The 26474-nt window shown below is 43.4% G+C and overlaps 1 protein-coding gene across 4 annotated transcripts in view; it reads right to left on the bottom strand.

Annotated features, from left to right (window-relative positions):
* DEPTOR (DEP domain containing MTOR interacting protein) overlaps positions 1-26474 on the bottom strand; it is an 86291-nt gene that overhangs the window by 8980 nt on the left and 50837 nt on the right. For 3 of the 4 annotated variants that reach the window (XM_083359825.1, XM_083359824.1, XM_083359827.1), the window contains exons 7-9: positions 25289-25423; positions 18000-18070; positions 16016-16120 (exon numbers count right to left, since the gene is read on the bottom strand). In XM_083359825.1, the coding sequence (XP_083215951.1) occupies positions 16016-16120; positions 18000-18070; positions 25289-25423 (311 nt within the window). The remainder of the gene's footprint in view (positions 1-16015; positions 16121-17999; positions 18071-25288; positions 25424-26474) is intronic. The other variant, XM_083359826.1, reaches the window with a different exon arrangement.

Below are 26474 nucleotides of genomic sequence, written 5' to 3'. Positions count from 1 at the left end.
TCCAAAGCATCTGAGGGCAAGACAAGAAGTAACGGATGGAAGCTTAACCAAGAGAGATCCAATCTAGGACAAAGGAGAATTTTCCTGTCAGTAAGAACAATTAATCAGTGAAACGGCTTGCCTCAACAGCTGAGGATGCTTCATCGCTGGAGGTTTCTTTAAGAAGACATTGAGCAAAGCAATTTTTTCAGAATGGTACAGATTTCCCTGGTGGAGCAAGGGGTTGGACTAGAAGACCTCCAAAGTCCCTTCCAACTCTGTTATTCTGTGTGACTGAGTAAATATCTTGATCCCAGTGCCATGAGAAAAGGATTGGGGGGAGGGGTTTAAAAAAGGCAAGCCCCCAGTTCACCCTGGCTCAAAGAAGGGGATTACAATTAACTAAGGGGCCAACTCCACTGCTTAACGTCCATATTTTTTTCATTACAGTCTGTGTCACCTGTCATCTCAATTTTTTTTAAACAGGCAAGGCTCTAACCTGTTTAATTATAGCGAGCTTCCCCAATATGTCAGTATTATCAAAGTATTTTAGGCAGGAACTGAATGCTGTGCTTTCCATCAGAACATCTTTTGTTTCACACCCATCGCCAGGAACAGTCTTTCAGCACACACCCCATTTGTGTGAATGTCTCTCACTGCCATCCCATTGGCTGAGGAGTGGGTGGTGTGTGAGAGGGCAACGATCCAGCTCTGGCATAAACAGCAGATTGCTGTGCCAGAGAATAAATATTAATCGCTTTCAACCAGCAGGAGCTCCAAGCCAGCCGGTATCACATTACCGTAGAAACTTTCTAGGAAGTGTTTACTAGAAGCTCCGATTCCATTTGCAGAAGTGAGAAAAACAACACTGTTTATCTTCTGCAGGATTCTTCTGCCTATGTGGCAATGCTCTTTGTGTCGCTAAAGCAAGTGGTGAATCTTAATAAGTTAACAACAACGAGACAAAGAGAGGACCCAGTCATGTATGAACGTTCTGTCACACTTTACAACACAGAGAGAGTAAAATCTCCTCAGTCAAATGTGACCCCTGGTGATTTCATGGTTTCTTCACCAGTGGTACAGAAATGGATTGCCACGTCTTTCTTTTAGCCTATAGTCAATGGATCACCTGGAGATCTCACAATGAAAGAAGGAGCCACATCTGAATTCTGCTTAGCTCCCAAGTTGAAGGCTTTCAAAAAGAGACTGGACAACCATTTGTCTGAAATGACATACAGTAGGGTCCCCTGTTCGAGCAGGGGGTTGGACCAGAAGACCTCCACGTTTTCTTCCAACTCTATTATTCTATGTTCCATGAATCACTTCCAATAGCTACATATGGATGGAATAGCATCCAAATAGCAGTGGATGTAAACTAATCTAAGAGAGAAGCAACCTAGAACTAAGAAGAATTTTCCTGATAGTGAGAACAATTAATCAGTGGAACAACCTGCCCCAGAAGTTGTGAATGCTCCAACACCTTTAAAGAAGAGGTCCAGGTCTGGATGGGGAGAAACAGGCTTCGTCTCAATCCTACCAAGACTGAGTGGCTGTGCATACCGGCATCTCAGGTTACCCAGACTATTCCATCTTTAACGATGGGGGGGTGAGGTGTTACCCCCCGTTGATAGGGCTCGCAACTTGGGCGTCCTCCTCGATTCACAGCTCAACTTTGAAGATCATATAGGAGCCGTGACCAGGGGGGCTTTTGCCCAGGTTCGCCTGGTGCGCCAGTTGCGACCCTATCTGGACCGAGATGCCCTACGCACAGTCAGTCATGCGCTCGTGACCTCCCGTTTAGACTACTGCAACACTCTCTACATGGGGCTGCCCTTGAGGACCACTCAGAGGCTTCAACTGGTGCAGAATGCGGCCGCGCGAGTTGTGATGGGGGCTTCCCGATACTCCCATGTAACACCTCTACTCCGCGAGCTGCATTGGCTTCCAGTTGCCCTTTGGGTGAGATTCAAGGTGCTGGTGATGACCTATAAAGCCCTAAATGGCTTGGGTCCGGGTTATCTGAGGGAACACCTGCTGCCGGCATCAAGCTCCCTTCGTCCCGTGCGCTCCCACAGGGAGGGCCTTCTCAGGATACCGCCAATTAGGGAATGTCGGCGGGTTATTCCCAGGGGAAGAGCGTTCTCTGTGGGCATGCCGGCCCTATGGAACCAGCTCCCCATGGAACTTAGGACTGCCCCCGACCTTCGCTCATTCCGCAGGGACCTGAAAACGTGGCTCTTTGAGCTGTCTGGCCCAGGCTGAGGGGTTTTAATTTTTATTAGGCTTTAGTTTTAAATTTTGGGGACTTTATTTAATTAATTGTTTTAATCTGATTTTAATTTTTGTATGTTTGTTTTAATCTTCCCTGTACACCGCCCTGAGTCCTCCGGGAATAGGGTGGTATATAAATTTAATAAAATAAAATAAATAAAATAAATACTTTGGCCACCTAATGAGAAGGAAAGACTCACTGGAGAAGAGCCTAATGCTGAGAAAGGTTGAGGGCAAGAGAAGAAGGGGATGACAGAGAATGAGGTGGATGGATGGAGTCACTGAAGCAGTAGGCGTGAGCTTAAATGGACTCCAGAAGATGGTAGAGGACAGGAAGGCCTGGAGGAACGTTGTCCATAGGGTGATGGGTCGGACACGACATCGCAGCTAACAACAACAATAACAACATGGTCTGTTGCAAGTGGATTTCATCTATTCCCCGCAGAACCAGACCAAGAATTAGATAATTCGGAGGTAAATAAAATGAGGACCCACAATGTCGGGGGCGATATGCTGACTCTGTAAACTGCATAGGGAGTGCTATAAAACACTGTGAAGCAGTATAAGTGCTATTGTTATTGCTGTAATGGACTTACTAACTCAAGGAAGAGGACGACAGAGCACAGTGAAGAGCAACAAAGAGGATAAGGGTTCCGGAGGCCCAGCTGTATGATGAATGGTTAAGGGAACTAGGTGTGTCTAGCCTAACAGAAGAAAAAGATTGAGGTGACATGACAACTCTCTTCTGGTACGTCAGGGACTGTCACAGGGAAGAGGGGGTCAAGTTATTCTCCGAAGCAGGAGACAAGAAGGTAAGACAAGAAGCAATGGGTGGAAGCTCATTAAAGAGAGAACCAACCTGGAACTAAGGAGAAATTTCCTGACAGTGAGAGCAATTAATCAATGGAACAGCTTGCCTGGCAGAGTTGTGGGTGCTCCATTATTGGAAGTCTGCAAGAAAAGACTAGAGTCTAGACCAGGGGTGTCAAACTCAATTTCATTGAGGGACGCATCAGCATTACGGTTGCCCTCAAGGGTGGGTATGGCCAGGGTGGGCGTGGCCTACTGGGTGGGTGTGGCTAGAGTGCATATGGCCTACTGGGAGGGCGTGGCCAGCTCTACATCATTCGCATCAAGGGTGCCTATGGGGGCCTGGGCAGGAGTGGGACAGATCTGAGGGTCTCTGGCAGGAGGAGGGTCTCTGGGCCAGGGCCAAGGCAGTGGGGGCCGTTCCCTCACTGTTTCCAGGATGGCTACGTGGGCCACATGAAACCACTTCGCGGGCCGGATCTAGCCACCGGGCCTTGTGTTTGACATGTCTGGTCTAGACAGTCATTTGTCCAGAATGCAATAGTGTCACTTCCCTTGGGCAGGGGGTTAGAGTAGAAGACCTCTGAGGCCTCTTCTGGCCCTATGATTCTATGATTCAGATGAACCAACTCAGCACCATCTACAAGTTAAAGCATAATTCAGATATCCTCCTTGCTTGCTTCCTTCTGCTCTCCCACCAAGTGGCAATGGCAGGAAGGTGGGGGGGGGGAGGGAAATGGCAAATGACTGAAGCACATTGCACTAAACAATGCAAGCTCACCTCTTTTGTACATGAATTGTGACCTCACCTGCACATAGGAAAGAACTGGAGCTTTGGTTACAACAGCCTGCCATAAAAAATGTGAAGTTTGACATTTGCAGTATGATATGGCAATAGCACTTATATACCACTTCGCAGTGTTTTACAGCAACCTCAAAGCAGTTTACAGAGTCAGCATGCTGCCCCCAACAATCTGGGTCCTCATTTTGCCCACCTCAGAAGGATGGAAGGCTGAGTCAACCTTGAGCCCATCAGAATTGAACTGCTGGCAGTTGGCAGAAATAGCCGGGCACCTATGTTCACATAGTCAATAGTGGTTTGGGAACCCAGCTTGAGGATGCTTCCAAGCAAGGCTCTTCTAAATGGAAAAATCATACCCAAACCAGCATTCTATGCAATATATCTGTTGCTGGGAAATATAGCAATAGCACTATAATAATAGCACTTACACTTATATACCACTTCACAATGCTTTACAGCCCTCTCTGACCAGTTTACAAGGTCAGCATATTGCCCTTAACAATCTGGGTCCTCATTTTACCGACCTTGGAAGGACAGAAGGCCGAGCTGAGTCAACCTTGAGCTGGTCAGGATCGAACTGCTGACGGTCGGCAGAATTCTCTGCAATACTGTATTGCATTCTAACCACTGTGCCACCACAGCTCCTATGTTGCTTTCATCATATGGAGCGCCCCTAGACACAACTGCTGGAAGCTAAAATAATTGGATATTCTCCCGTTGAGGAAAGCTAGCTTAATTGAATTGGAGATTGGTCTAGTTCCAACATGAGACACAGAGGCTACTTTGTGTTCCTGAGATGGGAACACCTACAGAGCAGGCTAAGATGCCACATTTGTTGGCATTTATCATCCTTAGGGCGGAAGGGGAAAAAAGGAGACTCCAAAACTGATTAACCTCTAAGGCAGACTAAATTTCAGCATCTAAATTCCCACCAAGAGCTGCTGAACTTTAAAGGCTATTTTAAGTTGCCAGCAAATACTGAAGGGGGAAGAGGTCACAGCTGTGCGGTCTGGCAGCGGGTGCTCACACTGCAGCAGGAATTGGGACTTCTGCCCAGGCTGCAATTTGCAAGCTAAATCAACACACAAGCAAAACCTTGTTGCTCTGCTGGCAGTCCAGGCTGAAGCAGCTCACCACTACTTAAATGGGCCCAGCTGCTGGGGCTCAGCACTCTTCTCCCAGGCCTTTCCATCCAAGACATTTATCCTAGGTGCCGTCAAGCACCTTCAGCAAAAGAGACTGCTAGACCTCTTATTGGAAATAGTCATCCCTCAGAAAAGCAGAATAACAGAGTTGGGAGGGGCCTTGAGGTCTTCTAGTCCAGGGCTTTTCAACCAGTGGTACGGGTACCACCTGTGGTACATTGGCACCTGGCAGGTGGTACGCAACCATCCTAGAAAAGTGGTAGCGGGGGAGGGGAATGAGCTGAACCGGTAGCAGCACCGCACAAACCTGAGTGAGAGATGGCTGGAGCTGCAGGGCTGTCAGGGCTCAGCGGAAGCGCCAGGATCAGCGCCAGGATCCAGCTGGAGCTCGGCGCTGATCCTGGCGCTTCTGAGCCCAGAAGAAGCGGCGATCAGCTGGAATGTTGCAGCATCTCCAGGGTCTTGTGATTTACATTCAGATGCTTGGCAACTGATTCATATTTATGACGGTCACAGTGTCCCAGGGTCATGTGAAGTGACCAATACCTGCTGCAACCACCCAGCATACAGGGGGAATAAAAACCAAACATCCCCCACCCCACCCCTGCTGCCAATCCTCAACAGAAATGCTCACAACATTGAAAACCTCAAACAGGAGGAAGAGCGCCACTGGGCAGGCAGGCAGGTGTCTTGCTCGGCTGTGGCTTGGTGGGCACTTGTTTCAATGCCATTGTAACTTCGAACAGTCACTAAGTGAACTGTTGTAAGTCGAGGATTACCTGTACTTCATCACATTTTTCCTTTTTTTTTTTTGGTCATCATTTTTGACACCTTGCTAGGCGACCGGTGGTACTCGGATGCTGCCATATCCTAAAAGTGGTACAATGGGTGAAAAGGTTGAAAAGCCCTGTTCTATTCCAACCCCCTTCTCAGGCAAGAAACCCTATACTATTTCAGACAAATCATACTCCAACCTTTTCTTTAAAATCTCCAGTGATGGAGTAACCACAACTTCTGGAGGCAGGTTGTTCCATTAACTATTAGAAAATTTCTCCTTAGTTCCAAGTTGGATCTCTCTTTGACTAGTTTCCATCTGTTGCTTCTTGTCCTGCCTTCGGCTGCTTTGGAGAATAGCTTGGCTCCCACTTCTTTGTGGCAACCCCTGAGATATTGGAACACTACTATCATGTCAGTCCTTCTCTTCATTAAAGTAGACATCCCCAATTCATGCAATTGTTCTTCATACGTTTTAGCCTCCAGTCCCCTAATCATCTTTGTTGCTCTTCTTTGCACTCTTTCTATTCTCAACAATTTTTTTAATATTGTGGTGACCACTGGATGCAATATGCCAACTGTGGCCTTACCAAGACATTAAAAAGTGGTACTAACCATCATGTGATCTTGATTCTATTCCTCTATTAATGCAGCCAAGGACTGTGTTGGCTTTTTTGGCAGCTGCAACAGATTTACATGTTCAAAGAAGCTTTTTTTTTGTTCTCTCTCCCCCTAAAGCAAGATGAGTTGGCTTAAGATAGATATGGGCAGCTGTGAGTTATTCGCAGTCTTCAGGCGTGGTCTGCAAAATGCAGTCAAGAAAAGTCAAGTTGGGAGTCACAATGATGTGATCAAAGATCTCCCTGTTTTTATGTATGATCCTTTGCAGATGCCCCTGTCACAACCCTGCACCTTGTAGTGCTTGGTGGCAAAACCATGCCCTTTCTTTGCTTTACACTTTATAATTGGCAGCAGCATGGGTTTGATAGTCCCCATACATCTGAAAAGCACCTGTTTGGGAAAAAGTGGCTTTATTCTGCTATTGCTTCAGCTGCCTTCTTTGGTTCTTTGTATATAAGGTAAAGGTAAAGGTTCCCCCCACATGCATGCTAGTCGTTTCCGACTCTAGGGGCCGGTGCTCATCTGCGTTTCAAAGCCGAAGAGCCAGCGCTTGTCCGAGGACGTCTCTGTGGTCATGTGGCCGGCATGACTAGATGCCAAAGGCACACGGAACACTGTTACCTTCCCACTGTAGTGGTCCCTATTTTTCTACTTGTATTTTTTACGTGCTTTTGAACTGCTAGGTTGGCAGAAGCTGGGACGAGTAACAGGCACTCACTCTGTTACGTGGCACTCGGGATTCAACCCGCTGAACTGCCGACCTTCTGATCGACAAGCTCAGCGTCCTAACCCACTGAGCCACTGCGTCCCTTTGTATATAAATAGTAGCAAATGTACACCTGGAAAATCCATCTGGGGGAAAAACGGTCTGGGAAAGGTCTTGTTGACAGGTTGAATTCCAAAAACCAATTTTCCCTTTTTCTGGCTGAATCCACACATACACTCCAAACTAAGCCAAACTAACAAACTGCGGCTTAGCATATTGTATGAATCTAGGTCAGGGGTGTCAAACTCAATTTCATTGAGGGCCGCATCAGCATTGTGGTTGCCCTCAGGGGGCCGGGTGGGTGTGGCCTGGGTGGGCGTGGCCTACTGGGTGGGCGTGGCTAGAGTGTGTATGGCCTACTGGGTGGGCGTGGCCAGCTCTACATCTTTCGCATCAAGGGTGCCTATGGGGGCCTGGGCAGGAGTGGGACAGATCTGAGGGTCTCTGGCAGGAGGAGGGTCTCTGGGCCAGGGCCAAGGCAGTGGGGGCCGTTCCCTCACTGTTTCCAGGATGGCTTCGCGGGCCGCATGAAACCACTTTGCGGGCCGGATCTGGCCCCCGGGCCTTGTGTTTGACATGTCTGATCTAGGTGCTGTGGCTTGTATAGCATGTTTTCTAGGTTAGTGTGCTGTGTGAAACCAGCCAATTTATTATGTTCAGCCAGTCACGGCTATGCCAGATGTGAAGGTTTGTATGCTCAACTGGAGGACAAATCCATTGTGCAACCAATTTAAGCAGCCAGATCTAACCCCCCTCCACACACACCCCAACACAGAGACATGTGTAAATCAGATGTCACAAAAGAAAATCCTGTGCCCTTGAGATTTTACACATGCTGGCCTCCCATTGCATGTGTGAATTCTTTACTCTACTGACATGGATATTTTGAGATAGTTTACATCAGTGAACCATGGTCAGGGTGCAGGGGATACTGGTAGTTCTTGGCTTATGGCCCAAATTTCTGTTGCTAAGAAAAGACTCTTGTTAAGTGAGTTTGCCCCATATTATGACCCTTGTTGCCACAGTTGTTAAGTGAATCACTGCGGTTAGCAGGTAGAGTAACACAGTTAAGTGAATCTGGATTCCCCATTGCTTAGCCATCTGCCACTAAAGCTTTAAAGCAGCTGCATCCTTTACAAGAGTAACACAGTTGCTTCAAAAGTTATCCCCAGATAGTATGGAAGTACATACACTGTCATTTTGCTTCCGTGGCAATCTCAGTGAAAATATTGTGGGAACAGGCACAAGTAATAACTGGGGACAACCTCTGAAGCAGCCATGCAATTTTTTTGCCAAGGAAGCAGCTGCTGTAACACTACATAGGGAGGCATTGTGGGTGCTTGTGTGCTGTGTAAAGCCCTTTTCAATGGTTGCCAAGAATCCTGCTGAGTATTCTTCCTGTGTGAATGCCAGATCAGAGCTATTACTTTCATGAAAAATATCAAAACCTGGAGAAGTGATTCTAGAGGCCGGCACTACTATTTCCACTGAATGGCTAATATCCTTATCACAACTGGCTGTGGGTTAAGCAAAAACCAAGCAAACTCCTGAGAGCACTTGAGGCAGAAGTAACAGAAGAAACAGATGGAAGATCGTTAAAGAGAAATCCAACCTAGAACTAAGGAGAAATTTCTTGATAGTGAGAACAGTTAATCAGTGGAATGGCTTCCTTCCAGAAACTGTGGATGCTCCATCCCTAGAGATTTTCAAGAAGAGATATTGGACAACCATTTGTCCAGAATGATATAGAGTCTCCTGTTTGACCAGGGGGGAGGGATGGACTAGAAGACCTTCAACCTCCCTTCTAACCCTATTATTCTATGTTTGGTGTTTTAACTTCCAGGTGGATCCAGCAGGCCTTACTGGCTCACTGTGAGCATTGACTACAATGGTTTGTTGGAGAGAGCAGCAAATGTTTGCCAATGTTTACCTCTGGGTCAATATTGACTCCACTTCGTTTCAGTCTTGAGATACAAAGCTCAACTCTGTTAAGTTCTTGAGTGTGCCAAGGAAAGTTGTCACTTCCCATCAAACTGATTTCATGCTCCTATAAATCTGGTAGCAAAGTGCCAGAGGATCTTTTCAAATTTCTTTAAACAAAGAATGATCTCCAAAACCCAAGAAAAATACACAGTTACTTCCAAGCAGATTCCTTTATTGTCCTTCACCTATAAACAGAAATCTTGCCAAAACTAAAGCAACTACTTGCATCATTAGAGATGTACTCTGACAATTGCTAGGTTGAGCCATCTTAACTCTCTTTCACCCAGCCAAACTATCTAAACTTCGCTGTCTCTTGGTCCTCTGGAATGAAATCCCTCCCTCCTGGGAACCCAGACTATATTCCCCCACAAATGGACTGTCCGCTGGTTATTTTGCTATTACGGAATTTATTGAATTGTTAGATTCCCTTCTTCCTTCAGAAACTCACGGAGATTTGCACGAAAAATTTCTTTCATTAATCCTCACAACCATCTGCAAGTCAGGTTGGGCTGAAAGAAAATGACCACCCCAATGTCAGCCAGCCAATTTCCCGAGGATGGGTTCCGACTTGGTTTAGCCATTTAATCCTAGGGGTGTCTGTCGAGGGAGGGAGTGAAAAAAGTCAAGATGAGGCCCATGGAGGTGAAGTGAAGGCCCACCGCTTTTTATAGCCCATATAAAAAGGGGATGTGGCTTTGATCACATGCTCACAACTGCCATCTTGACTTTTTACCCTCTACTCACAGATGCCTTATTAACCACTTCCTATTCAGTTCAATTTGACTGAATGTTGAGAGTCATTTCAATACAATCCATATCTTCATAATCTTTTCCAATATTTCAAGCAGCAGCTTTAAAGGTTTTGTGCCATTGGAAATATTACGATTCAAATCTTAAAAGATATTTAAGATTAAGATGTTCCATTTCTTCTCAAGTTATTAAGGAATATAATCCTTCTTTGGCCTTTGAAAGATAGGAACCCTAAGTACAATGAGCAACTTTAATGAACAGAGAGCCAGTTTGAGCTAATGGTTAAGGCACCAGTTCAGAAAGCAAGAGATGGTGAGTTCAAGTCACCCTAGCCATGAAAGACAGCTGGATGGCCTTGGTTCAGTCACTCTCTCTCAGTCCAAGTCACCTCATAAAGTTATTGTTTTCTTGGGCAGGGGATTGGACTAGGTGACCTCCAAGGTCCCTTCCAGCTTCTATTCTATTCTATTCTATTCTATTCTATTCTATTCTATTCTATTCCTATTCCTATTCCTATTAATCTATTTCTATTCCTATTCTATTCCAGACAAGATGATTCTATTCTATTCTGTTCTGTTCTGTTCTATTCTAGATTGTCATCTTCATAAATTTTGCAATTCTCTTTTGACAGTGCATTTCAAAATTATTATTATGGGGTAACACTTGAAGTAAATTACTGATAAGAAGCAACCTTGAATTCAGTGAAATAATCAGCTAGTGTTGGTTAACTGAATCAGATCGGGGGGTCATGACTTCTAAAAGCCATATTTGTTTAGAGAGCTGGCATCAATTGAATTTAATTAACAGTTAAGAAAATAATTAACACTGCTGGAAAGGTAGTAGGTCCTATGGGATCTATTCCGTAAAAAGCTAAAATAACCCTGTATTTGGAGGTAATGGGAAAATGTGTGTGAGAGATAAATCAGGAACAGCTAGGATGAAAAAAAATAATTTAGAAGGAATATCTTTTCTGCCAAGATACCTGCCCTCTGGAATAACATCCTCCCCTCAGTTCCCACCCTGCAGCTGTTCTGCAGGTTTTAAAAAGTTGGCTCTGCTCCCAGGCCTGGGCTTAAGGTGGCTGACGAGCCTCTGATAAAAAAAATGTTTTTAATATTTTATCACTGGGGCTTGTTAGTTTAATCTTTTTTAACATTTGTATTATTGTGTTTTATTGTTGTTAGCCGCCCTGAGTCCTTCGGGAGATAGGGCAACATATAAGTCCCAAATAAATAAATAGAGAGAGAGAGAGAGAGAGAGAGAGAGAGAGAGAGAGAGAGATAGACAGACAGACAGACAGACAGACAGACAGACAGACAAATAGATAGTTCTGGAAGCACACGTCTTTCTTCTTTCCTTTACTGTTTCCTAGTTTTGGACATATAGGCTGCCCAGAGTTCTTGGGAGTTAGGCAACCTCTAGATCCAATAAATGAATAAATAAAGAGTGATCGAATCAGGGTGAGATGAAGCTGGTGAGACCCTCTACAAGAAAAAGATGAGAAGATTTAAGAACAAAAGGCAATGGCTGCAAGTGGTGGATGGGTGTGGGAGAATGACAACGAGAAATTATGAGGAGAGAAAGGTGTGGAAAAGCAATGTGGGGGAAAGAAGGGCAACTAAGGTGATCAAAGGCCTGGAGGCTAAAACATAGGAAGAACGGCTGCAGGACTTGGGTTTGGCTAGTCTAAAGAAAAAAGAAAAAGAAATAGGGGAGACTTGATAGCAGTGTTCCCTGAGGGGCTGCCACAAGGCAGAGGGGGTCACGTTGTTCACCAGAGCACCAGAGGGAAGGACGAGAAACAATGGTTGGAAACTGATCAAGGAGAGAAGCAACCTGGAATTAAGGAGAAACTTCCTGACAATGAGGACAATTAACCAGTGGAATAGCTTACCCCCCAGAAATCGTGGGCGCTCCATCACTGGAGATTTTTTTTAAGAAGAGACTAGACAATCACCTGTCTGAGATGGTGTAGGTTCTCCTGCTTGAGCAGGGGGCTGGACTAGAAGACCTCCAGGGTCCCTTCCAGCTCTATTCTATTCTACAGAAAAGAAGTCTATTCTTCCTGAAATATCCTGAAAGTCTGCTGAAATATACCATTGTGGTGACACACAGCACCATTTGTGTCATTTAAATACAGCAATTTGCATGATGTCATTACAGTTAAACCTCGACTAATGATCACAGTTGAGCCCAAAATTTCTTTTGCTAAGTGCGACGTTTGTTAAGTGAGTTTTGCCCCATTTTACGACCTTTCTTGCCACAGTTGTTAAGTGAATCACTTAACAGTGGTTAAATTAGTGGTTGTTAAGTGAATCTAGCTTCCCCATTGATTTTGCTTGTCAGAAGGTTGCCAAAGCGGGTCACATGACCACAGGGCACAACAAGTTATAAGCAGTGGTGGGAATCAAATATGTGAACAACCGGTTCTCTGTGTGGATGACGCTTCTGGAAGTCCATTCTGGGCCTGGGCAACAAAAAATTAGCTACTGGTTCTGCTGAACTGGTGCAAACCGGCTGAATCCCACCACTGGTTATAATTCACTTTTGTCAGTGATGTTGTAACTTTGAATGGTCACTAAATGAATTCTTTTAATTCGAGGGCTTCCTGTACACAAATAACATAACTGGATGCAAACAATGGAATTTGCACCATAACGATGTCATCTCACACGTTATTCAATTTTCTCCATTTTGTTGTTAGTTGCAAAGTCATGTCCGACCCATCAAGATCCGATGGACAACGTTCCTCCAGGTCTTCCTGTCCTCTACCATCTTCTGGAGTCCATTTAAGCTCACGCCTACTGCTTCAGTGACTCCATCCAGCCACCTCATTCTCTATCGTCCCCTTCTTCTCTTGCCCTCAATCTTTCCCAGCATTAGGCTCTTCTCCAGTGAGTCCTTCCTTCTCATTAGGTGGCCAAAGTATTTGAGTTTCAGCTTCAGGATCTGGCCTTCTAAAGAGCAATTTTCTCCATAGTGCATTCCAGAACAAATGATTTATTTTTTTTAAATCAGTTTTCCTGCCACCTTGCAAAAAGCAAAACACAGCCCTGACTTTGTGACATGTGTGTTCTTTCCAGCTTTACATAGCAACAATACTTCAAATCTGCCTGCTGAGTTGTAGGGCAAACTCTTGCCCTAGGCGTTGGTTCTACGGGATGCAAACAACAGGAGTGCAAGGTGAGAGCGGGTGAGGAGAACGGAGACTGCAATTTTCCCTAACAAAGGTTGCAGGAATTGGGTATGTCTAGTCTAGTGAAAAGAAAGACTGTCACTAGGGGATGACACAATAGCAGTGTTCCAATATGTCAGGGGTTGCCACAAAGAGTCTTGGTGGAGCAGTGGGCTAATGCCTCCTTAAGTAACACCAGCTGCCTGCAATTAGTGCAGGTTCGAGTCCCACCAGGCTCAAGGTTGACTCAGCCTTCCATCCTTCCGAGGTAGGTAAAATGAGGACCCAGATTGTTGGGGGCAATAAGCTGACTTTGTAATAATGCTGCTTGGGGTGTGTGTGAAAGCCCTAACAAGCAGGCATATACATAGAATGAAGGCTACTGCTAAGCTTGTAAGCCGCCCTGAGTCTTCGGAGAAGGGCGGGATATAAATGGAATTTAAAATAAAAATAAATAAAAAGAAGAGGGGGGTCAACCTATTCTCCAAAGCACCCAAAGGCAGGACAAGAAACAATGGATGGAAACTAATCAAGAAGAGAACTAACCTGGATCTAAGAAGAATTTTCCTGACAATTAGAGCAATTAATCAATGGAACAACTTGCCTCCAGAAGTTATGAATGCTCCAACACTGGAAGGTTTTAAGAAGAGATTGGACAACCCTTTGTCTGAAATGGTGTTGCCTGCCTGAACAGGGGGGTGGATTAGAAGACCTCCAAGATCTTTTCTAATTCTGTTATTCTATTGCAAGGCAGCAAGCAAAATCCTACAGAAACATGCCGGCGTCTGAGGACACCTCAAAGCAGAGCAGTCAAGGTGCCACGAGCACTTGCAGAAAGCAAAGGTTAAATGTGGGCTGTGGTCAAATTCTTGCCCTTTTCACTCTCACCAAATTTTCTCAGTCTTCTCTTTTGGTGAAAGTTTCCAGGCTAATCTAGCAGGAGCATTTGATTAAAGGAAAAAAAATAATGTTTTCAATTCTGGGGTGTTGTTACAAGTAGTCCTTTCCTTATGATCACAACTGTGCCCAAATTTCATACTGCTAAGCAAGGCAGTTGTCAAGGGGGTTGCATCCCATTTTACGTCCTTTCTCGCCACAGTTGTTAAATGAATCATTACAATTGTTAACTGAAGCATGCAATCCTTAAGCGAATCTGGCTTCTCCCATTGACTCTGCTTATCGGAAGCTGGCTGGGAAGATTACAAATGGCATTCACATGACCCCAGGACAGGGCAACTGTCATAAATACAAACTGCTTGCCAAGGGCCCACATTTGGCTCATGTGATCGTGGGGATGCTGTAATGGTCATAAGTGTGAAAAACAGATATAATTCTTTTTTCCCCAGCGCCATTGTAAAGTGATAGGATAAGATAACCTTTATTGTCATTTTTTACTGTTGAGCACACTGGGCCACATTAAAAATGAAATTCTGTTGCCTGCTCTCAAAAGAAAGTATATATCTATCCATACATATACATAACACACATATACACATGCTGTATACATGCACATGCTGTGTACATGTGTAGTGAACATATTAAAAAAACCCTCAAAAGATGCCTTCAAATCAATGCCATCTCCTTAGGACTACAGGAAGTCCTCGATTTAGTGACAGAAGTTACAACAGCATTGAAAAAAGTGTTATGACTGCTTTTCACATTTATTACCATTGCAGCATCCTCTGGTCACGTGATGAAAACTCAGGTGCTTGGCAACTGGTTCATATTTATGATGGTTGCCATGTCCTGGGGTCACGTGATCACCTTTTACGACCTTCTGACAAATAAAGTCAATGGGGAAGCCAGGTTCACTTAATGACCATGTTACTAACTTAACAACTGCAATGATTCACTTAACAACTGTGGCAAGACAGGTGATAAAATGGGGCAAAATTCACTTAACAAATGTCTTGCTTAGCAACATAAATTTTGGCTCAATTATAGTTGTAAGTTGAGGACTACTTGTACAAACACAGTCTCTTCACAACAGGACAAAAATAATTTGCTATAAAAATTATTTCCTTCTGCCTAGAATGTTTTTCAACTTTTTATTATACACTCCCCGCCCCCAATCCATGTTACTAGTCAGGTTTGTCAGGCTTCAGTTCTGGGTCCCTACTAAGATTCTATGAGCATATTAATTCACTTAATGAATTAAATTCAGATCATAATTGAATGTCAATTAAATAAAACCATGTTTATTTTTTGTCCCAGCCCTAGTGAGTTGCTGGTATATATATGTAGTCCTCACTTAACAACCTGTAAACTTAGTGACAATTTGATGTTACAATGGATTGCCCAAAAGGTACTTATGACTCAGTTCCAGAATTCTGATGCTTGCACACCCTTCTGTGGTCACATGACCGGATTTTGGACACCTGTCAACCGGCTCATTTTTACGGTTGATTGCACCCTTCTGAGATCGTCTGACTGCAATTTACGGCAACTTTTGCTGGTTTCTGGCCTTTTCAGCCAGTTTCTGGCAAAAAAACCCCATAGGAATTAATGGACTCACTTTATGACCACTGAGCTTGCTTTACAACTGTCACAAAACAACGTTGTAAAGTCAGGTTGGTCACGTGGGTATCTCGACTTAATGACCGACATGGCTTACAATGGAAATTCTAGGCTCCATTACAGTCGCAAGTCAAGGACCATGGTGTGCAGCTCTCAGCACACACTCAAAGGCTGAGTGGGCCTCTTGCTGAAATTATAAGAACCACAGCTAAATTAACTTCTACCACGGGTTGTAGAAGTTCTACACTCTAGATATGTAGATTAGTGATGTAGGCAGCTGTCATATAGGGCTATTTTTATAAGAGTGCCATGGAAGTTCTGGGCTGGCTTTTATCCCAGATGAAGTGGTCCAAAAACCTGTTCCTCCAGCTCCCAATGCCCCACGCTCATTAAAAACGTTCAACTGTATTAATTCAAGTTACCTTCATTCCCGATGCAGCTGCTGGCCCACTGGGATCCACTGCTTGTACGTGGCAGGGCTTACTCCCTCGTACCACAAATCCCCACCCAACAGCATCACCTATAATCTTAAAGAAAAAGGAGAAGATGGCCACACTGAATCTTGTTAATAATCTCTCTCTTCTTTCTTTAAGCAAAGCGATGGAATTTGATGTTCGGTATTGATACAGTGATTTTAATCTACAGCCTCACTTCATTCCTGTCCAAAAATGGCTAAACCTCTTGGTAAAGCAGGTCATCCTGGAACAAATTCTTAGGTACAACTACATCCCTCTGTACGTGCACATGAAATCAGGAGATTGTGAGGTTTAGTCCTGGCTTAGGCATGAAAGCCAACTGGATGTTTTTGAGCCAATCCTTCTCATTCAGCCAAAACCACTGGACAGGATTGTTGTAGGGAAAATAGATGGAAGGAATATTATGTATATTCACCACCTTGAGTTACTTATAAAGCAATAAAGGCAGGCAGGCAGGGAGGAAGGAACAATGAATATGAAGGTGTTCTAACTCTTATTTTGAGAGATCACAATAAACATCTTAAAGACAGAGTAAGCATAGCTCAATTTTTAGCCCCTGCTTTCTTCAAACACTACATTCATCTATCTTTAACACACACACACACACACACACACACACACACACACACACAAAACTTGCAGTGTATCTGTTGGAAATTATCCAAGACATTTACCAACAGATTTAACTTGTCTCTACAGTGAGGAATAATGTCTTTCCTTTGGGCCAGCAAAACAACAGCAATGTAAGGTGAAAAGTTAGTTAACTCACCTATAGTGTTTTCTAAATCTGCATTCCAAGAAGTGTCAAGAAAGCAGAGCTTAATTGTAGGCAATTTTCCACCAGAGAGATCAAAAAGCAGAACTAATCTGAAGCCTTTATACTATATAGGCTATAGGTTAGTATATATGCTATCTTTGCTCAGATAATGCATATAAAGTGTTTCTTCTAAGTTGCAAAGCCTCCCATGTTCAAAATGTTTCTATATATATGTGTTTGTATGCATATGGGCATGTGTACAGAATTCATATATATGTGCATATGTATGTGTCTACCTGTATATCTGTATATGTATCGACTGTATCTGTATACAGGTAGTCCTCAAGTTATAACCATAACTGAGTCTAGCAATTACGGCCATAAGTCATGTCAGTGGTAAAGGGGGTTGCCATGCGACTGGGCCCAATTATATGACTTTTTTTTTTGCAGCAGTCATTAAGTGAACATCACGGTTGTTATGTGAACTCACTGTTCACTGTGGGCTGTTTTTGCCCCAGAAACAGGAAGTAAATGCTAGTTTCTGACAAAACTGTTATAAATCATGGTCACGCAATTATGGGACACTACAAACGGCCGTAAATGGGACTGGCTGCTGAGTGCCCAAAATGTGCTCACACGACCATGATGCAGAGTGACTTTGGAACTATAAAACCAGGTTGTAAGTCCCTTTTGGAGGGTCCGTCATAATTTTGAACGGGTGCTAAGTGATCGGACATAAGTCAAGGACTACCTGTATATCTGTCCAGCTCATTTCTTGGCAACTGCATGCATGTGTTTGTGTAGTTTTCACTGGCAGTGATATCAAAGCAGCTTGCCATTGTCTTTTCCTAGCCTACTTCCTTGACATTTCATGCTGGTGTCCCATCCAAGTACCAGCCCATTGCAACCCTGTTTAACTTTCTCCAGCTAGGTGCATAAAAACACAATGCCCTAATCTTATTAATCATATTTATAAGATGATTTCAAAACAACTGTGTTACTTCTATACCACTGCACGAAAATAGCCTTTAAGACCTCAAATTACACCACGGTCAGGTTCAGCACCAGAAATTTAATAGCTAAAAGTCTAAGCAATGGTCGCAACACTGCATAAACCTTTGTGGATAATAAATGATCAAATATAATAAATAAAGATGTGGAACAGAAACTTACAGTGAATGTTTTCCGTGCATATGGAGCCCCAGGCCTCAGAAGTTCCTCAGGAGTCACCGTTCTTTTTAGTACTGGGGGGGGGAGGGAAGGGAAGGAAAGACACCTAAATAAGATTTGGTTCTGATTATTCTTCAGAGATTGAAGCTGCTTCCAAATTAGGAGTATAATCTGGAATTGTCCAGCTTCATTCAGTCTATTTTTTTTAACAAGGGTTATATTGCAACTTCTGCTTTTTCCTTCTCCCAAAGATATCCTTTTCTGAGAACAGAACAGTTATTCTGTACCTGCTTTAAGAAAGAAACCATGGGCAATTTTTCACAACAGCCAAAAACATCAAATGTTCAATGACAACAAAGTAATTTATACAGCACCCCAAATAATCCAGATGTTCTCAAGCTATGAAACTCTAAGGGAAAAGGCTGGAGAGCAGGGAGTGCCCTCTTGCCTCAGAAAACATATAATAAAAACTAAGCTGGTTGCTGATTTGTGCCTCTCCTTTTCACAAAGTCTACAGGTGTGTTTTGACATTTGTGCACCTGCCCAGGAAATGCCCAGTTTCTTTGGATTTAAATCAGGGGTCTTCAAACTTGGCCCTTTTATGACTTGTGGACTTCAACACCCAGAATTCCTCAGCCAGGCACGCTGGCTGAGGAATTCTGGGAGTTGAAGTCCACAAATCATAAAAGGGCCAAGTTTGAAGACCCCTGATTTAAATCTAAAGAAACAAAACACAGTTACAACCTTGTACAGGTAGTCTTCGACTTATGACCATAATTGAGCCCAAAATTTCTGTTGCTAACATTTGTTAAGTGAATTTTGCCTCATTTTATGACCTTTCTTGCCACAGTTGTTAAGTGAATCACTGTAGTCGTTAAGTGAATCTGGCTTTCCCATTGACTTTGCTTGTCAGAAGGTCACAAAAGGGGATCACATGACACCGGGACATTGCAACCGTCATAAATAGGAGTCAGTTGCCAAGTTTATGAATTTTGATCACACGACCACGGGGGATGACGCAGTGGTCATATGGTGTGAAAAATGATCCTGAGTCACTTTTTTCAGTGCCATTGTATCTTTGAATGGTCACTAAATGAACTGCTGTAAGTAGAAGACTACCTGTATAGCTACAGTGAAGAGGAATGATGCTTTTATTTTACTACTACTACTACTACTACTAATAATAATAATAATAATAAAGTTGGAAGGGACCTTGGAGGTCATCTAGTCCAACCCCCTGCTCAGGCAGGAAACCCCATACCTTTTCAGACAAATGGCTGTCCAGTCTCTTCTTAAAAACTTCCAGTGTTGCAGCATTCACAGTTTCTGGAGGCAGGTTGTTCCACATTCATTTATTCATTCATTCATTCATTTATCCTGCCTTCATTATTTTTACAAATAACTCAAGGCGGTGAACCTGTCTAATACATTTTTCTCCTCTTATTTTCCCCACAACAACAACCCTGTGAGGTAGGTTGGACTGAGAGAGAGTGACTGGCCCAAAATCACCCAGCTGGCTTTCATGCCTAAGGTGAGACTAGAACTCACCACCTCCTTGTTTCTAAGCCACTACATTAACCAAGAAAACTGTCTGGTCCTGGGTTAAAGTTGTGAACAGTGGATGCAGATGAACTAATCATATTTTGCCCTTTGAATCCAGATCGCTTCCAAGTCCTAAATTTTTACATGCTTGTGGAGAAATTAAATAAATAAAACATATACTTGAATGTCTATGGAGATACTCAGTCATCCAGGTGGCAGTTATCCGAAAGATTCTTTTTCATGAGGCAACTGGACTTTCTTGTTTTTCTTTGAAGACATTTTGCTTCTCATCCAAGAAGCTTCTTCAGCTCTGACGGAATGGTGGGGAATGGAAAGATTTATACTCCTTGCAAACAGCTGGTCATCTGTATTCTTTCAGAAGGGAAACTTCTTCAAAGAAAAACAAGAAAGTCCAGTTGCCTCATGAAAAAGCCTCTTTGGGGTATATTTGAATGCACTGTCCCATTTTCTAGCTTTGTGTCTTAACCATTTCTGAACGACATCCCAAGCACTGTTCAATAAACCCCAAAATGTTTTTTTATTGCTTGGTCCATAGAAATCCTGCAACAGTTCTAATGAGCTGAAGTCAACACTTTTAACCATACATGGATAACAACGGGCTGACATTCAGTGCCACTGAAACTCATGTGAAGAAGCTAACTGCGCAATCATTAACACGGCCAGCAACCCAGCATTTATACTTTATACATTTATACTAAGCGTAATGTCCAGAATATGAAGGGAAATTACAGGTAGTCCTCGAATTACGACAGTTGGGACCAGAATTTCTGTTGCTAAGCAAGGTGATGTTTAGGTGAGTGGCACCTGATTTTACGACCTTTTCTGCTACAGTTGTTAAGTGAATCACTGAAGCTCAGCGACTGAACCCAGCTTCCCATAATGACTTTGCAATCATGGTGAATACGTGTGCCCGAATTGTGATCACATGACCGTGGGGAATGCTGTGATGGTCATAATTATGAGGATTGGTTTGTAAGTCACTTTTTTTTCAGGGCTATTATCATTCTGAACGGTCACGAAACAAATGGTTGTAAGTCGAGGACTACCTGTGGGAGGAAATATACCTAGAACCACAAAATCGGTCATGCTTCTGGGTTCCTCAGATGATTAGGGAGCACCTGCGACCAGCATCAACTTCCCTCCGCCCAGTGCGCTCCCACAGAGGGCCTCCTCAGGGTGCCGCCATTCGGAGAATGCCATCTGGTGACCCCCAGGGGGAGGGCGTTTTCTGTGGGTGCGCCTGACCTATGGAACCGTTTACCCGGATGGCTCCCGACCTTCGCTCCTTCCGACGCGACCTAAAAACCTATTTGTTTGTACAAGCCGGCCTGGTCTGATGGGTTTTGTTTTAATTATTGTTTTAATGTAATTTATTTTCTGCATTTGGGCACTAGGGTTAAATTTGTTTTTAATTTCTGTATTTTGGGTATTTTGATATTTATGTCCCTGTTCACCGCCCTGAGTCCTTCGGGAGAAGGGCGGTATACAAATCAAATCAAATCAAATCATATCAAATCAAATCAATCAATCAATCAATCAATCAATCAATAAAACGCCTTCTATCACACAGCCGGAAAAGAGCTACTGCGGGCTGCAGAAACTGTCTGCTGAAGTTGGTAATGCACAACAAGGCTGATGCGAAAAAGGAGAAGCCCAAATTATTTCTTCCTAGTCAAATTTTCCTTAGAATCAGCATATTTTTATCCTTTTATTTTGAAGCCCAGAAAAGAGTTATCTTTCATCTTTTCTGGATGCACAGGAAATCGCTTAGAACAAAAATAGGCTGATGGTAGCTTTCATCTGGTTCAATAAGGGCTTGTCAGATAGGAATCGATGTGACAGCTGAAAGAATTCTGTGGCTCCTCTCAGTCACAGCGTCATCTCTTTGTTGTTTCCCCTTTCATGTGTTCCCTGTTTCATTCATAGCTCCACATAAATCAATCTGCCTGAGCTGTGAATTGCACAGTTGAGATGGCTGGCTATGGAAATAAAATAAATAAAATAAATAAATAAATAAATTGTAAAGTAAACCTACAGACCGATCTACAATTGAGAAGTCAAACCAGGCAGAAAACATGGATTTTAATCTGATTCTGAGATGATTTTGCATCCATTCTACACACATACTCTAGTTTCAGTGATTTAGGATTTTAGCAGATTGCTTCTCCAGGAAAGTTTTTTTTTATTCTGGTATTGCTTCGCCTAGAGAAGACAGCATTTGTCAAGCGTTCAGCCATGCATATATCTCAATTTGTTTTATTTAAACAGAAAATCCACTAAGGAGAGACAAAGAAAAAATAATAAAAACCCTTCAGGCAGCTTCTGCAATCTAGAACCATGTTCTAGACTTGAGAATTTGAAGAAGCGTGGACTTCAACTCCCAGAATTTCTCAGGCAGCATACTGGCTGGGGAATTCTGGGATTTGAAGTCCACATATCTTCACGTTGTCCAAGTTGAAAAGCACTGACCTAGAAGCATCTCTAATTTCTAACCAGCGCTTGAGAGACACAGCAACAGTCCTCTCCTCACTGTCTATTCACATATCATCACTGCTGTGAATTCAACAAAGGCGGCACTGAATGTTAGATGAAGGATGACCGTATGGGAATCCATGAAGAATTGCTTGTAAAATCAAACGTATTGCTGCTTAGTCAATGTTCGCAAACACGGTAGACATCAAGTGCTGAAACACGGCAAGACAAGTGGTTGCCTTTGTGGCATCAACCTAAGAAAAATCTATTAGCCTAGAAGTCGTTTAAATAATGTGGTTAGTCTGGTTTTCTGCTCGACACCTATGTCAACATAGTTAATAGTGCTTTGCGAACACAGCTTGAAGATGTTTCCAAGCAAGGCTCTTCTAAATGGAAAAATCAAATCCAAACCAGCACTTTATGCAATATATCTGTTGCTGGGAAAGACAGCAATAAATTAACCTCAAGCCTATCAAGATCGAACTCCAGGCTGTTGGCAGAGTTAACCTGCAATACTGCATTCTAACCACTCCGTCACCAGGGTTCCAGAGATCACTTCCCACAATTTATTTTTCTACACTGTCTAGCAAGCCCCTGATTCTCAAATAAACTCTTTCTCCTTCAAATCCACTAGTAATAATTTGGCTTCTATTCCAACAGTCTGTTGCAGGGGTCTTTAAACTTGGCCCTTTTATGACTTGTGGACTTCAACTCCAAGAATTCCTCAGCCAGGCATGCTGGCTGAGGAATTCTGGGAGTTGAAGCCCACAAGTCATAAAAGGGCCAAGTTTGAAGACCCTTGATCTATTGTTTATTTTTTTTTATTTCTACAGCTGACCATCTCAACAAGTAAGTCTGGAAGGCTTAAAACAGGACAAAATAAATGTATATGACATCAAATAAAACAGTTAGTAGAATCTTAATACAACCAGGAAATGGGACTCTTAACACATTCGGGGCCTCAGGCCAGGGCACACAACCAAGTCTTCACAGCCTTACAATTTTTTTTATTTTATTGTGCCAATAATAATGTACACGTCAGCTGAAAAGCTGAAATGTTTTATCATTTAAACACCCCAGTTTATCTGACATAGCTTATCAGGGTTCTCTTTACCTTGGCATGCTAGCTTTGAAAGTGCCCAGTGTGTTTGTTTGTTTAACTATTGGGAGCCTGTAGACATTTAGTTCCACGTCTTTGAATGGAACAGGTCTCCAAAAAAATATTGTATAACATTAGCCTACAGGTGATAATTGATTTGATTATTTGCACTACAAAGACAGACAGGTAGTGAGTGACTTTTGCTTTTTTAAATATACATTTTATTTAATTACTTGCATCACAAGCATATAAAAAGGTTAGGACTGTGCAGGGATCTGGAGAGCAAAATAAGATTAGGAGTTCATCTGTATCTACTGTTCGTAACCTTGACCCAGGACCAAAAAGTTTCCTTGGTTAAGGTAGTAGCCTAGAAACAAGGAGACTGTGAGTTCTAGTCCTGCTTTAGGTAAGAAAGCCAGCTGAGCGACTTTGGGCCAGTCACTCTCTGATCCCCACCCACCTCACAGGGTTGTTGTTGTGGGGAACATAGGAACAGGAAGGTGGGTTATATAAGTTCTCCACCTTGAGTTACTTCTAAAACATATGAAGAACGGCTACAGGATTTGGGTCTGGCTAGTCTAAGGAAAAGAAGAAATAGGGGAGACATGATAGCAGTGTTCCAGTATCTGAGGGGCTGCCACAAGGCAGAGGGGGCCAGGTTCTTCACCAAAGCACCAGATGGAAGGACGAGAAACAACGGTTGGAAACTGACCAAAGGGAGAAGCAATCTGAAACTAAGGAGAAATTTCCTGACAGTGAGGACAATCAACCAGTCGAACAGCTTGCCTCCAGAAATTGTGGGCACTCCATCACTGGAGATTTTTAAGAAGAGACTGGGTATATCCACCTGTCTGAGATGATATAGGTTCTCCTGCTCAAGAAGGGGGCTGGATTAGAAGACCTCCAAGGTCCCTTTCTATTCTATTCTATTCTATTCTATTCTATTCTATTCTATTCTATTCTATTCTATTCTATTCTATTCTATTCTATTCTATTCTATTCTATTCTATTCTATTCTATTCTATTCTATTCTATTCTATTCTATTCTATTCTATTCTATTCTATTCCATTCCATTCCATTCCATTCCATTCCATTCCATTCCATTCTAATTAAGGGTGAGTTAACAAATCTAAACAAAACAGTAAAGTAAATATTAGATATCAACCTGGCTGGGGAATTCTGGGAGTTGAGCTCCACTTATCTTAAAGCTGCCAAGTTTGAAAAACATGGCTTGAAAAGGTTCCTGACAGGTGTTATGTGCATACCTAGATATCCTCTAAATCCAAATATCTGGGCAGCCCTAAACGAGGACTACATTCTGCTAATTCAAACTCAACTTCTGGTTTCTAAGTGTTATTTGCAACCATGCAGGAATGGATTACTCTTGCCTCCTGCCCGGATGTAAGATTTGGAGGGGCAGAAGTGATATACTGAGCATAAAGCTAGTAAGTTATGCAACTAAATATCTTTATAATGCTATTTTTATACTGAGGCTATAAGGATGTGCCCGAGTGTCAAGATGTGACTTGAAGTAAGTTTTAATTCTGCCTGGGATGGTAATTGCTCCTCCAAAGTTATTAATTTCTGCTCAAGGCAAACAGCCATTTCCAACCCATTTTCATCATTGGAAACAAAAAAAGAAAGGGTTAAATTTGCTCTCTAATAAATAGCCACAATCAACCATCATCACATTCCCCAGCCCAGTAGCTGCTACTTGCATTTTTTTTAAAGAAACAACGTGCATATAATTACATGCAATAATGCAGACCCCCTAAACCAGGGGTAGGCAACCTTGGCTCTTTTATGACTCGTTGACTTCAACTCCCAGAATTCCTGGGCCAGCCATGCTGAGGGGAAAGTAAGAGGTTTCCAAGCTGAGCCATGCTAGCTCAGGAATTCTGGGAGTTGAAGTCCATGAGTCATAAAAGAGCCAAGGTTGCCTACCCGTGGCCTAAGCCTAGGCCGCTTTAAGACTCGTGGACTTCAACTCCCAGAATTCCTGAGCCAGCTATGCTGAGGGGAAAGGGAGAGGTTTCCAAGCTGAACCATGCTGGCTCAGGAATTCTGGGAGTTGAAGTCCACGGGTCATAAAAGAGCCAAGGTTGCCTACCCCTGCCCTTAAACCATCACTGTTGCAAACATGCTTCAGCATCCTACCAGATTTTGGGTTGCAAAGGACAGGTGGGCTGCTGCCGAGGGTTGGGCTGCTGCTGAAGTACCCGCTGCTGCCACAGCTGCTCATGCTACTCCGTCTGACTGCAGAGACAATCTTGATCTCCTTGCTGGGGCTCACTGACCAAATCAAAGAGTATGGGAGATTTATGTAGAAGACAAGAACCAAGCTTGGGTCTCTTACTGTTTTCCATATGTTACTCTGTCACTTCGGAACCCTATTACAGGTAACCCTCATGGAACGGCCACTCGTTCAGCAACCGTTTGAAGTTATGATGGTGCTGAGCAAGGTAAACGCATGACTAGTTGTTGCACCTCATGAACCTTTTGCCCTCCTCTTCTGTACACTCTAAGAGGGGCATGATCGCTCAGCGGTAAAAGATGCTGGAGAGCTGACAGCCCAGGTTTGAGACCCGAGCATCATGCGATGGGGTGAGCTCCCGTTACTTGCCTCAGCTTCTGCCAACCTAGCAATTTGAAAGCATGTAAAAATGCAAGTAGAAAAATAGGAACCACTATGGTGGGAAGGTAACAGCGTTCCGTGCGCCTTTGGCATCTAGTCATGCCAGCCACATGACCACGGAGATGTCCTCGGACAAGCGCTGGCTCTTCGGCTTTGAAATGGAGATGAGCACCGGCCCCTAGAGTCGGAAATGACTAGCACGCATGTGCGGGGGAACCTTTACCTTTACCTTTACTCGATGGGATGGTAACAGCATTCCATGCACCTTTGGCATATAGCCATGCTGGCTATATGACCACGGAAAGGGTCTTTGGACAACGCTGGCTTCCTTGGCCAAGAAGCAGAGATGAGCACCATGTCCTAGAGTCAGACATGACTGGATAGGAGGAAACTTTTACTTTTTCTGTGCATTCTAGTCTAACTAGACTTTGGTTTTGCAATGTTTCTCACTGTTTGAAAAGTAATTGTCCTAAGACTATTGGGGTAAGCCATCTGCTACATGGGAGGAAGAAAACATGGAGTGAGAAAGTGAGAAAGAGTAAGAAAGTGAGTGAGAAATAAGTGGGTATGAAGGATAGAATAAGTGTGTCCCACTCTGATTTCTTACCAATTGTACTACCCATCAGGTAGCTGCTAAAAGACTGTAACCCTAAGACAGGGGTAGGCAACCTCGGCTCTTTTATGACTCATGGACGTCAACTCCCAGAA

This window comes from Vipera ursinii (genome assembly GCF_947247035.1).
Source record: "Vipera ursinii genome assembly, chromosome: 3".
NCBI classification, from domain to species: domain Eukaryota; kingdom Metazoa; phylum Chordata; class Lepidosauria; order Squamata; family Viperidae; genus Vipera; species Vipera ursinii.
The sequence above is the reverse complement of the archived record's forward strand: the minus strand, read 5'-3'. Positions and strand labels throughout refer to the sequence as shown.